Source organism: Elgaria multicarinata, chromosome 18 (assembly GCF_023053635.1).
Source record: "Elgaria multicarinata webbii isolate HBS135686 ecotype San Diego chromosome 18, rElgMul1.1.pri, whole genome shotgun sequence".
Classification (NCBI taxonomy): Eukaryota; Metazoa; Chordata; class Lepidosauria; order Squamata; family Anguidae; genus Elgaria; species Elgaria multicarinata.
This window is the reverse complement of record NC_086188.1, coordinates 5922502-5937165: the sequence shown is the minus strand read 5'-3', so window position 1 is coordinate 5937165 and position 14664 is coordinate 5922502. Positions and strand designations below refer to the sequence as shown.

General features: G+C 44.6%; 1 protein-coding gene across 1 annotated transcript in view; it reads right to left on the bottom strand.

Annotated features, from left to right (window-relative positions):
- Positions 1-14664, bottom strand: part of TMEM132B (transmembrane protein 132B) — a 285111-nt gene that overhangs the window by 33418 nt on the left and 237029 nt on the right. Inside the window, exon 5 of the mRNA XM_063144325.1 lies at positions 4365-4508. Coding sequence (XP_063000395.1) covers positions 4365-4508 — 144 coding nt within the window. The remainder of the gene's footprint in view (positions 1-4364; positions 4509-14664) is intronic.

Below are 14664 nucleotides of genomic sequence, written 5' to 3'. Positions count from 1 at the left end.
AGCAAGCATCAAAGGTTAAGGATGCCATGCCATTCATCATGGGTAACAGGACATGACACATTTCAGCAATTAGGAAAGAGCAACAAGGGACAGAATTAATGGGGTAAAGAAGCACAAAATTAGGCAATTACACGCACTCTGCCTGATGAGTCTTATTGCAGCATCTTGCTTGCCTAGGGCAAGAAAGGCAAGGACCAAAGCCTGTGGAAGTGAAATCGATCATGGATTTCTAAAGACCAGGATGTAAAAGATATGGAAGAGAATGGAGTCATTGGGTGGGTGTGTTTTTTTAAAAGAGGCTGGTAGCTCCAATTTCAGTTGGGTTTGACTGAGCGGATTCACCACCCCACTGACATCTGAACCACCAGACGCCACTGTCCCTAGGTTCTTGTGTGTTTGCTTGTTTGGCTTGCTTAATTGATTTCCTACATTTATAGACTGCCCTTCTGCCAATCTAATCAAGGTGGTTTACAATGTGAAACACTGGTTTAGAATCTAAGCGGAAATGTCCCAAAAAAGGAGGAAAGAATACAAGGACAATAGAGGAAAATAAGCAAATCCAGTTACCAACCTTCACATACTTGGATAAAACAGCTACATAATGACCTGGCTGAATCCCCACTGCAGGAGATCGTTCGGGGAGAAGGAGGTCCAAATGGCCCTTGGCGTCACGGCCTCAATCCCATGTTAGTGAGAGGCCCTAAAATTCAGAGAAGGTGGGGTTCCTGAACCATTCCAAGAGACAGCCAGCAAAGTCTTGCCAGAGATTTCCATGAGAAGTGAGGCCCAGGAAGCAGTGAAGTCTCAATTCCCAGCAACGGAGGAGGTAACTCCGCCCCCATCCTGAGACTCTTCCCTGGAACTAGGGCTATGCACCACCACCCCGAACCGCTTCAGGGCCCAATCCAGACCTTCCAGATCGGGCCCAAACCGGTTCAGGTCAATCCGAACCTCCCCTGATCTGCTCCAGAACCAGATCCGGATCACAGAACCAGATCACAATTCGGCCCCCATTTTGCCCCTTTCCCCACTTACTTGCCTCCACAGCAGGTGGTGGAGGCAGGGAAGGGGGGACAAAATGGGGGCCTGGGCCTCAGTTGAAGCCGCCACCCAGACCACAATGGACACAGGTAAGCCCCCTCCCCCCTGCCCCCTTACTTGGCTCCGCCACTGTCGCCGCACAGACTGTGGTGGCAGTGCCATGTAAACCCCCCTCCCCCCCCCACTTACCTACGTCCAGAGCTCCAGATCGAGGCGAACCACTTCACTTCGATCTGGAGCTCCCTAAACCCAATCTGGATCCAAATTTAGTGGGTCCACATCGGGTCGCTCCGCTGTGGATTCAGGGATCCGAAATGGAGCGGAGCACAGCCCTACCTGGAACTACTTTCAGCAAAAGCAAACCTTCCTTCTACCACAAAGGGGAAGAGCTTTGGCTCATTGAAAGACTACCTGCTTTGCGTACAGAAGGTCCCAGATTCAATTTCCAGCTAGGCCTAGAATGAATCTTGTCTAAGACTCTAGAGAGTGGCTGACATAGGGATGGGTGAACATGCAAAGTTCAAGCCCATTTAGCTCAATTTGGGGTGGGTGCACAGGCACACAGGCACATTTGCAGAACTGAGCATGTGCAGTTTCAAACTTGGACACAAGTTTGGGAAATTGTAAACGTTTCCTTACTATTGGTTTCCTGCTCACGTTCAGGGTTGCCAATGAATGGAAGATGCTTGCATGAGTTGCCGATAAGAATGACATCCTTGTACTTCCATAGCTGCCAGTCAGTGTTGACAATGCTGAGCTAGATGGACCAATGGTCTGACTCAGTATACAGCAGGTTCCTACATTTCCTACTTCTCCCTTTCAAGGGAGAGAGATCTCATTCGTGCTCCTGCTGGGATAAGCAGGACTCCAGGTGTGCAGAGGAACAGGTAAACCGCCCAGAGAGCTTCAGCTATGGGGTGGTATATAAATGTAATAAATAAATAAATAAATAAATAAATAAATAAATAAATAAGAAGAACAGCAAATAATCTAAGGAAGTAACAGACTTCAGGAGGAGTTGCTACTGAAACATCTCTCACTATGGGCTCATCTACACCAAGCAGGATATTCCACTATGAAAGTGGTATGAAAGCAGTATGTAAAAGGCAGGAGCCACACTGCTACTTTATAGCGGTATTCAAGTGCACTGACAGCTATTGGGGCTCACTGAGACGTACTATATACAGCTTTCATACCATGTTCATGGTGTCCTGGGCCCCAACAGTTGTCAGTGTACTTCAGTACCACTACAAAGCAGTAGCATAGATCCTGCGGTGCACTTTAACACCACTTTAAAGCAGTAGTGTGGCTCCTTGCCTTTTATATACCACTTTCATACTGCTTTCATAGTGGAATATCCTGCTTGGTGTAGATGAGCCCTATACTGGAGGGTTTCCATGCATGCAGAGTGTAAGAAAGTGTTCTACGCTACTCAAAAGCTTTCATACTTTTAAACCAAATTGGTCCGAAATGAGATATTATGTTACCTGTTCTGTGTCTCCAGATTTATCTTTTAAAGGCAGTGTTTTGAAACGCAGCACCTCTCTCAATGCACAGAGTTATTAATATTATTATTGGGTACCTAATCCTTTTTAATGATATTTCTCCAGCTAGCTTAATGCAATGCTCAGTCGCACCAAAACACTCTGGCTAAAAAAAAAAAGAAGTATTAGAAACTCAATTAACACCAAGATAAGACCACAAAAGCTATCTTAACACATCTCTGTGTGCTGTAATGAAGTGACGAGGAGAGGGGGAGAAATGAAGCCAAGAAACTGGTGATATATAACTTTAAGGATTTACAAGAGCAACAGTTTATTGTGGAGCAATAAATAAGGAAGTGCTCAATCAGATAAGAAAAGCCACAACACTGTTGCGTAGCAATGAAAACAGAAGCTGAGCCAGACATCTGAGTCAAATCCTATTTGTTTTAATCAGTGAATGATACGATCAATCTATCAAACAATTATGTTCCTAAAGTTTTATACACTTACCTCAGAGTAAGCATTATTGTAAGCAACAATGTAAACTCCACCACTGCTTGAATATACACTCCCTCACTGGAATGGGATTCATTCCTCGGGCTAAAAGAGGTTCTGCACGCCTACTTTGGAAGCTACAATATAAGATGAAAACGTCTATTCATCTAGTTCTCCGCATTTGCAAAAAGTGACTGTCACATCCCTTCTCTGCAGAATGTGAAATTCGCAAAATGATCTGGTGAACTCGCCAGACTTTCTCCCCTCTTCAGGCATTTTAATTTTTCCTGATAATGAACTCATTCAAAGTCCTTTAAAAAGCAAGGTGAGAAGGTGAATTCCAGGGTCTGGCGAAAAATCAGAGCTGTCAATTTCAGAATGAATAATAGCCCAGCCCGAATATTTTCTCTGCCCACTAAAGATCCCAGCTAAATGATTCCCTGACAAAGCCTTCGCTATCTTTGAAGTCGTCACTGGTCTTGTCGATGAGAGGGGGGGAAACGGTTAGACCGATGACTTAAAAATACAAAGTTGCTTGTCTTGGAAGTTCAAACAGAAATCCCCAGGGGACATGCAAAACTAGCATGTCAGGTCGCAAAGGCATTAAAGAGAAGAGGTAATTAGCAGAAGGAAATTTCTCTTTCTAGAAGCAGCAAAGATATTCAGAAGGTTCTAGAGCCTTGAACACTTTTTTTTTCCAAACATGGCACAACATAGGCACGTGCAACAGGATGAGGTGGGAATGGAGTGGTAGAGTCCTGGGTGAGGACTATTCCACTTCAACTCGAAAAGGGATTATCAACATCTTTGAAGGACCCATTTACATCCACTGTATTCCTTTTTTTTTTTTTTCAACTAATATTACGTGACGATTGAGCATGCTCAGTCGTTACTGGGCTGTTTTGGGGAAGATGTCGGCACTAGGCTTCCTTATCTCAAAGGAAAAGGAAAGGAAAGGAACCTCTTGTGCAAGCACTTGAGTCATTGCTGACTCCTAGAGGGATGCCTGCTTTCGCTGACGTTTTCTTGGCAGATTTTGTAGCGGGGTGGTTTGCCATTGCCTTCCCCAGTCGTGGCTACCTTTCCCCCAGCTAGCTGGGTACTCATTTACCGACCTCGGGAGGATGGAAGGCTGAGTCGACCTGAGCCGGCTGCCTGAGAACCAGCTTCCGCTGGGATCGAACTCAGGCCATGGGGAGAGTTTCGGCTGCAGAAACTGCTGCTTTACCACTCTGCGCCACACGAGGCTTCTCAAAGGAAGACAGCCATATTTAGAACTGGAATACATATTTAGAACTGGAATACAGAACTCAATGGTTCTGGGCATCTGAACAGCAACCTTACCTTTATGACATCTTCATCTGCTGACTTGCATTCAGTGGAACCAGACACATCTCTCACTGATCCATCTTCCTCCACAGCAACCACTTTTACTGGGACAGAGACCGGCTTCCCTGTCAGAATGGCCGTGTTAAGGACTTCAGTGTCCTAAAAGAAGCGCACAATACAGAAGAGTGGGTCACTGTGAAATCAACATGACATTTGGTGCAACTAAACAGTTATTGCCAAATATTAGTCAAGATGACCCTTGATTTTATTGGGTTTGTACATTACTCGTATGTGTGGGTTATGTGTTCAGAACAGCAATCTCTGATGAACATCCGTCTCTATCCTACAGAGAAACGGTTATCTGTGGGTTCTTATTTGTAAAATGCTAGACGCCTCAAACCAGAGACTCTAGTGTAGGGGATCACAACCATTTGGGCCCGAAAAGCCACATACGATGCTGCATTAGGGGATGCACATGTATGCTCATGCATACACAGAGATGTGCACCTATATGTGCATGCCACACAACCGCAACCTGTCTGGGAATCTCTGTGGGAAGGGAGTGGGAAGTCATATCTCTTCCCCCTCTTCCAGCAGTCCTGATACAGATCATTCATTCCATGCTGCTGGCAGTGACAAGGTGAAAACCATCTTTCTAATGATCTCTGGGAAAGGATTTAAGATTACATTGGTGTAATCTTAAATCTAACAATCTTAATTCTAACCATTTTGGCCTGGAGCAAATTGAAGAACTCTTAGGATGCCAGCCCCACTTGCCTGCTTGATCCAGTTCTGTTCATAGGGCTGTAGGGCTCCTTCCACCTCAATGCCTTCAAGCTATTGGCCATTTTTGATTTCCAAGTTTCCCTATGCTGGGATTACATCAGTGGGGAATTTGATGGTGGGAGTAGGTCAGAGGACCATTGGGAGGTCTAACTGCACCCTTTCTAGTGTCTGGACCTTACTCTCAGCATTACTGGACAAAGTTGGTGTTCCTGGGGTGTCCTCTACTTGAGTGCCACCACTGCCACTGGCCAGAAGTGGTACTGCAGCTGGCCACTCGGCAGGGGTTAAGTAACCCAACAGGCCCATAAATCTAACAACTTTGGCCTGGAGCAAATTGAGGAACTCTTAGGATGCCATCCCCCATTTGTCTGCTTGCCCCAGTTCTGTTCATAGGTAGGGCTCCTTCCACCTCAATGCCTTCAAGCTATCGCCCGTTTTTGATTTCCAAGTTCCCTATGCTGGTGTTACTACCAAATGATTTCCTCCTCTGCAGCCAAAACAGCCTAGTGAGCGAAGCCTTCCTTTTCCTCATTGGGTTGCTGCAGTACCAACGCTGCAATGCCAAAAGCCAAATGCTAATTTTAAGAAATCTGTTTTCCCCATCAATAAACCCCACCTGGCGATATCCTAGAGGCCACTGAGCCATGTTCATCTCCTCAACGCATCCTCGGACATCGCGCGCTAATGAGTCCATTAACGCAGAATCCGTCCGCAAGCCGCCTTGGATGCCATTTGATTAATTACTTCAGCTGAGCAGCGGCTGCACTTTGCCTGGACTTACATAGGCAGCAGTGCATCCTGTAGGAAGAGGTTCTGCAACAAAGCTCTATATTTCAGGAAAGTGACATTTGCAATGAAGACTCGAGATTTTGATACGTCTGTTTGGAATTCAGCCGATGAAACTTCCGCCTCCCCCAGGGCTGTGTTTTGAAACCATCTGGCACCGTCCCAGTTCAACTTGCATTTACCCATGAGAGGAAGAGACTTTCTCTAGGCATGCTAGAACTATTTATTTATTTATTATTGCATGTATATCCTGCCTTTTTTTTTCCCTCCAAGGAACCCAAGGCAGCATAGCATCATAGAATAGCAGAGTTGGAAGGGGCCTACAAGGCCATCGAGTCCAACCCCCTGATCAATGCAGGAATCCACCCTAAAGCATACCTGACAGGTGGTTGTCCAGCTGCCTCTTGAATGCCTCTAGTGTGGGAGAGCCCACCACCTCCCTAGGTCACTGGTCCACATAATCATCATCCTCTCCATTTTATCCTCACAACCACCGCTCTGTGAGGTAGGTTGGGCTGAGAGTCAGTGACTGGTCCAAAGTCACCCAGTGAGTTCCATGGCCGAGTGGGGACTAGAACCTGGATCTCCTGACTCCCAGTCCAACACTCTAACCACAACACCACACTGGCTTCGAGGGAGAGCTCAGAGAACCTCAACAAGGTTGAATATCACATGTTCGCCCATCCCTAAAAGAGTCAAACCTGACTTAAGGCAGCTGCTACTTTCCTACGTTAAGTGTGTCCTCTCTTATCCTACCACAGATGCTCCATTGTTCATATACCTTTGAGTGCCACCCAAGCATTGCCGTACTCCAATTTCCTTCCTGAACGCACTGAAATCCATAGACTCAATCCCTTCTCCCCACACGCCTGCCAATAAGTCTTAAACCTCCACCCCTCTGCTGAAACATGTGCTCTAGCTTTTGATCTCCAAAGGATTTAAACATCTGGTGAAGAGCTGCCAATAAATGGAGGGATACGCTCTGAAATAAAAGGCTACAGGGTGGAAATATGCTCTCTCTCTTTTTAATGACATAAAGCAGATGCTTGCTGCCTTTCTTTTGGGGGCTGCATTATGTTCATTGATGGTGATGGGTTTTATTTCTTCCCAGCTGTCATCCATGGCATTAGAATGGCACAGGAAGAAGAAGAAGAAGAAGAAGAAGAAGAAGAAGAAGAAGAAGAAGAAGAAGAAGAAGAAGAAGAAGAAGAAGAAGAAGAAGAAATATGAGTTTCTATTTGTTTTTTATATTATTATTATATAACGGTTATAAAGCATGGATGATTAGAAGGATAATCAACACGGGAAAGGTAGATTTGCATTTCCATAAAGTTTTAATGAACTCCATAGAGACTCTCATTATCCAGGCACTCCAGGGAACATGATATTTGTCCACCAGAGAGCTGGCTAGAAGAGGGAGGAGTAGAAACAAATAAAACCTTCAAGGGGTTATTTAAGAGGAGGGTACTGAAAAGAGAGTCAAACTCTGGTGTTCGATGAAGTAAATGAATGGTTTTAATTGTTTTCTTTCAAAAATAATCCAACGATTAAAGCCATAGTAGAAATCGTGTATTGGGAGCTCAACATTTCAGACCCGAAGTGATCCTTTCTCAGGAGCTAGAAGTCAATACATCGAAGTATTAGAAAGCTGCACATATTCAATATTTTCACAATACATTCAATGTATACATATATATATATATCAACGTCGCTTGACAAAACTGGAACAACACCCGTTGTTTGATGATTTATACAGCAATACAGACCTGCCCTCATAGTTTCCATATTGAAATGGAAACATTATGCACATTGTGTATATGGAGTTGTATCCCATTTAAATATTATGCATTTATAACATGATTGAAAGCTATCAAGTCTTTCAGACCTGGAATTTCTCCATATGGCTTTAATAGTTCTATGTAAATTCTTAATGCCTTTTTTCTGTTTAAAAAGTTTATGCTGCATGCCTTGCACATTAGATGCCAATATTTAAGAGGAGGGACCATGTATTTAAAGATCTGGGGGAGGATATGGAAATTTGGGGGAAAGGTTAGACATAAACCATCACCTCCTTTGTATGCAAAAGCCCACAAGGTTGCATTGATGGGGGACCGTGCCAGTAGAACACAATTGTTCATAGGAATGCAGGGCCATTTGTTTGCTAAAGTGCACTTCTGAACCAATATGCAAACTGAGACATAGAGCTTTATCACACCAGGGTTATACTGTGCAATCACTGCAAATTGCATGCAAAGGACTCCGAAGTTTTTCAGCTTATAATCTGCTTTTATTGTGAAGTACTCTGAAGTTTTCCAGTTTATAATCTGCTTTCACTGTGAAGTGCTCCCATGCACCCTGCTTTAATTGTGCTATAAAGCCAAAAGACCCGACCTATTTTGCTACTAGTTTTCGAGCGAATCATTTGTTGTTTTCTGAGCGGCCACTGGGGGCTCAGGAGCAGGATTTGATATGTTTAAAGAAAAATTAAATAAATGCTTACATCTGTGTAAGTTTTAAAGATAAAGACATCATAATTAGCATAGTAATAGATATTAAGGAGAGCTTTAAGCACACCAAATTTGAATCAGATTGGGTCATCCACTGATTTTTTAATTGGTTTTTTTACATTTCCCCCCTTAAATCCATTTCCTGGTATGCAAAGGATTTTAGGAGTGCTGCTGCCTGGGGTGTGATTTAGCTAATGCTAACAACAACAACAACAACAACAACATGCTGTAGGGGATAATTCGAGGGAAGCAGGTACGTGGGATGAAGCTAATAGTTATCCTTCAGCATCTGCACTTCTCCGAATTTTGCAATGCTGTTCTCCAAACAAAACATGCATGTAAAATGCACATATTGGGGGGAACTGTGCATAATCATGTAGAGATTTGGACTGAAATCTTTTGTCACCACTTCACTCCCCAAAATTAATGGGGTGGTTTTTTTCTAGAATCATGATCTGCAGATGGGAATGGACCATGTCCTCTTGTGACTGTGGTTATGGGAGGGTGTGTTTTCCATTTCCCCACCATCACCTTAATGTTGTCATAAGAAAAATGGACTAATTCTGGGTGTTGGGGCGGGGGACATTCCATGAAATATTCCACTTCTGGAATAGATGCAACTCCAGGAGTTAATTTGGAATGAATAGGTTCAAAACTATGGTGAGACTATTCGATGTCTGTTGATGTCAAGTAGAACACATAGGCATACAACTGAATTTGTTTTTCAACCGGAATTGATGCACTTCATATCTTTCAGAACTGAATGCAATCTCTGGTTGGGATTATATATCTGAGCTTGCAAAGTGATTCATGGCTCAAAAAATGCCTAAAGCTGTAACCCTACACCCATTTACCTGGGAGAACGTCCTGTTGATCTCATTTGCATAGACATTTATGGGTTTGCACTATAAGACAATGGCACCTGACTATTTGGGATTCAAAATAAGTAAGGAATGGTAACCTCTCATTATGCTTCCTTGTAATATTGGAATGCAGATGTTTCTCTAAACCTCTCAGTATTAGGGAAGTGGCCAGTATTTGGGGGTGCATGTATCAAATTCAGAAGCAGGATTACATTGAACAGAAAAGTGCTGGGATATAATTCAAACTGGCTGGAGAGACAGATAATCTCAGTGAAAGAGCTTTGGCCAGGAGGTGACTCAATGCGTTAGCTGCTTGACTCTATTCTCCTGTAATCTCAGTTGGGCCATCAGATACTCTGATATATATATATTAAACTAAGAAATACAAAGCCTGCAAAAAAAAACCCACAAAAAAAACAAGAAACCATTGTAAAGTTGGAACCAAGCAAAGGACAAAGACTTCACAAAGCTCTACGAATGTCAAAAGATGGTCTCCGATGGACTGGTCCTCATCAAATTCAATTGGATATTCTAGTGGGTTGTGAATGAACACCCTGTCCATAGGCAAAATGGACAGCTGCATGGACAGCTGTGTCCGTGTGTCTCCAATACACACATTGCACATTTTTGATGGCCAACCACAAAATGATTGGAAAGGGGGAAATAGAAGGATGCCTCCCTTTCAGGGGAAAGTGACATCCTACTCCAACCCGGCAGAGAGCCAATACAGTGCTGGGAAAGAATAAAAGAACTGATCTGAATCAGCCATCAGCAGGCTACAAGAACCAGAGAACTGGTAACCAAGGCCTTAGATAGATGGGGCACACAGGGGATCCCGGGATCAGGGAGGGATGATCCCTCCCTTGCCCCAGGATCTTGCCCTACACTTTAGGCTCACTTTTTCCACAGTCTCAAGCTGAGCCCGAGACTGCGGAACGTGTAGCCAAAGGTGCATTAAAAATATGTTTACACTAGGAAAAGATCCCTACAAAAATGCATCTATTAGGGAAAATTGCATGCAAAAGGTGCATGTTGGAGGAAATTGCCTACGGAAATAAATGCAAATTGCCATGCTTTCCTTTAAAGAAACATTTGTAGACTGATGTGGAAATTGGGTAGAATGAGCTTGTGATTGAATACATGCAAAATGAACATGGTCTGGAAACAAACTAATTCATCCCTCCTGACATTTATGTTTCAGGTCCCAGAGGTAAGTTAAAAAGCATAGTCATCTTTCAATGCTCAGGTGATTTAAGCAAGAAGCACACTTCCAACATAGAAGCATGAAATTCTCTCCAATCAGGTTAGTGCATACAACTCATGCCGGAGCACGCAACTCATGTTACAGCCATAATCATTACCTCCGTGTTTACTTCTAATTCTTCCTCTGAACTTGACAAGTTAGCACTTCAGCCAGGCTCTTCTTAATTACAACTGTAACCTGCTAATAGTGTTTCTTTGTTGTCTGAAGGAATCTACTTCTTATTCAGCCTGGGCTAAATTAAAATTTAATACAACATCGGGTCGCAACAGAACTAGGAAGCAAATGACAGCTGTTTAATTAAAACCTAAAGCTGATTAGATGGCATCGCCGAGAGGAATACTCTAGAGGAAGAATCGGAAACTACAGAAACTCACAGCAGGGAATAATGGCTTTATTAAAGTCTCCAGGCGGGCCCAAAGATGAACCTACTATCAAACGGTTGAGATGGTCAATAGGGGGCAGAAGGTCTACCAATGGCATGCCGAGAGTCCATTTCAAATTGTGATTGCCTCCACCATTCGCCGACAGCACGCTGGAAGCATCAGCCAAGAGTGGAGATTATCAGCAACAACTAAATGGGACGTTAATGAAGCTACTCTATTAAATCAGGGAGTGTGGCATAAAGCCCAAGTAATTAGGGTTTATAGAGTGCTACAGAATGAGGTGGACTGTGTGTTGGAGTCACACTGACAACCAGGTGGAGAAAAACAGCTCCACACGAAAGCAAGCTTTGACAGATGTCTCAAGGTCTGACCCATAGTAGCCTAGACTGGGGAATGGGGCCATAGCTCAGTAGTACAGCACATGGTTCATAGAGAGAAGGTCCAAGGTTCAACCACTGGCATTTCCAAGTAAGTCTGGAAAGACTAAGGCCACAGCTAGACCTAAGGTTTATCCTGGGATCATCCAAGGCACTGCCTGAGCACTGGATCCCCTGTGTGTCACCTAGATGAACAGGTTTGACCCCTGGACGATCCAGGGATAAACCTTAGGTCTAGCTATGGCCTAAGAGAACTGCTGCTAAGAGCAGGGCCAGGCAACATGTAGCTCTCCAGAGGTTGGTGAACTTCTATTCCCATCATGCCTCACCATTGACCAGACTGGCTGGGGCTGATTGGAATTAGAGTCCAACAACATCAGAGGGGCACAGGTTACTGACGCCTGGTGCAGACCAACCCATGGCCCAACCTCCACATGGCCCTCAAACTAATATTATGCACCCCTTGGCCTCATTTCCAGCAATTACGTCAGACATCTGGCATGAACAATCTGCCCATTCCTCCTCAGCCCACTAGGTGGGGACACAGAGAGGAAGGGAGGTGTAGACAATATAGATAGGGAGACATTTTTCTCCCTCTCCTATAATACTAGAACCTGCGGTCATCCCATATTGGTGGGAGATTCCGGACAGATAGAAGGAAGGACTTCTTCACACAGCACATAGTTAAACTATGGAATTCACTTCCACAAGATGGGGTGAGGGCCACCCATTTGAATGGTTTTAAAAGGGGGTTGGATACATTCCTGGAGGCAAAGGCTATCCATGGCTACTAGCCCTGATGGCTACGTGCTACCTCCAGAAGCAGAAGCAGTAAGCCTATATACACCAGTTGCTGGGGTACATGAGTTGGAGGGTGTTATTCCACCCATGTCCTACTTGTAGGTACCTCGTTGACAGCTGGTTGGCCACTGTGTGAAGAGAGTGTTGGACTAGATGGACCCTGGTCTCATCCAGCATGGCTGTTCTTATGAGAGAGGGGGGGATCTGTCAAGAAGAGAGACCTACAAAAAGGGGTGACAGACAGAAAGAAGACAGAAAGAGAAATGAGGGAGAGAAAAGGGGTCACTCCATCTCCTTATGGCTCTGGCCCTGTCCACCACTGGTTTTGGCCACACCCATCACCATCATGTGGCAACTGGCAGGGGGAAGTCTTTCAAAGGAAATCTAGCCCTTTGGGGGATCTCTGCTTCCATTTGTGAGCCAAGCTACAGAATTTTCCCCAAACCTGGAACGTTTTGTTTTTAAAAACACATAAATAGAAATTTGTGCTAATTTCTACTGACACACAGACACAGACACACCTACATATGAGAAATCCATGGACTGGCCTGACTCAATGCACATCAAGCCCCCTCCCGCCTGCTACCAACTGTCTCTGCAGAGGCCACCAGTGAGGGAGGAAGCAGCAGCCAGGCACCTCTCCACCGTGCCTGGGTCCAGCTCCAGCTGAGAGCCCCCTCCCTCCTGCTACCAACTGTCTCTGCAGAGGCCACCAGTGAGGGAGGAAGCAGCAGCCAGGCACCTCTCCACCATGCCTGGTCCAGCTCCAGCTCAGAGCCCCCTCCCTCCTGCTGTCAACTGTAACTGCTGAACTTTCCAACTAAGACTGTAGTGCCTGAATTTGCCTTCCTTTTCCCCCTCCTCCTCCTCCTCCTCCCTCCCAATCCCCTTTCCTTTTGTGCCATGTCTTTTAGATTGTAAGCCTGTGGGCAGGGACTGTCAAGAAATACTTTTGTAAGCCGCCGTGAGAGCCTTTTTTGGCTGAATGGCGGCATAAAAATCCTTAAATAAATAAATAAAAAATAAAAGTTGGGCCAGTTCGTGGGAAATGCACCAAAGTCCATGATGAGAGATTGTGAAGACAAATTCCTCCAATGTCCCTACTGTCAAATTATTCCCAAGGTAATGCAGGCCTCAAAAGAAAAGAAAAGAACGGGTTGCCCACCGTGGGCACAGGCAATACCAAGCTGACTTACCCAGTGTCAGCTTCATATGTCCAGTGACTTCTGGCCCACAGAATATCACACCTCAAGATGACGTGAAACAGAATATCATAGGTGGGATCGAAACAGCCATGCAAGTCAGAAGCCCAATCGCGTCCTGAGATGGCTAAATGACGGACAAAACCCAATACTGAAAATGGGCACCTGCAGATGGATTTGGCCACTCCACCTTTCCTGAACTCTCCTGCCTACCCACTTTGTGCACCCAGAATATGGACCTCAAATGGGCTCTTTGGCCTGACCCAGAACGGCTACTCGTAGGTTCTTATGTCTGCAAGAGCACAGCAGTCGTTTCACCACGTTGAGAGATGGACGTCTGCAGAGGCTTCCTCCATTTCGTTTGAGGAGGTTAACAGAAACACACAGCGGTCCAGTCGACCCAGCGGAAAATGCAGCCCGGCGTAAATCACAACGGACGGCGATTGGACCCCTTATGCGGTTGACAAATGCTGCCGCTAAAGGCCTGTTTGCATTTACTCGGAACGATTGTCTTGGCCGAGGACAGCACAGAGCAAGCCTGTTTTTCTGCAGAATAGAGTCCCTGTACTGTGATCCCTCCACCCTGTTCTTACTCTGATAGCAAAAGAATTCTCTAAAACAAAACCTAACGGGAAACCGTCGGAACTCACATCCCACTCCTTTGCAAGGCAGCATCTTAAAATGCAAATTATACTGGAGGACCAGGGTGGGTGGGTGCTGTTCACCCCCTCTTTTTATTATTAATTATTCACTGCCCTGTCCCCTCCACCCTCCCCTCAGAGAGCAAGGCCATATATGTCTGTTAAGCAAGTTTAATATCTAAATTAGATGCTTTGCTAAAATGATTATAATCCACAGTAATTTCTCTAACACACTTTCTCTTCCTGTCTGAATGGTGTTTTCAGGCTACAAATACATATTAATGAATGGCAATTGCAAGGGAAAGCTATGTTTATTTTCCACCACTCTGGCCATTGTGACTCAAACGTGTTTCTTTTTTTTAATAATAATAATAATATATTTATTTATTTATTGGGGGAAAAAATCATAACTTGTCACTTTGGCCTCGCCACTCAGACAATTTACTCTGGAGGTCTGCCAAGGAGCCGTTTTAAAGGTTGCAACTTCCATTGCCAATAACTAGGAAATTTGTAAATGAGATTATGCATTCATAAAGCATGAAGGACCGTCTCCGAAACAATGGAGAGGGAAGAGCACGGTTGATTTAATTGCAGTGCGTTAACTGTTGGTATTGCCTCCGAAGGTGACAAAAAATACTCTGTAAAAGAGGCCACGATGGTTTGATAGCAGCTGCACAGCTCTATGCATGGAGGTCTTACGTTCAA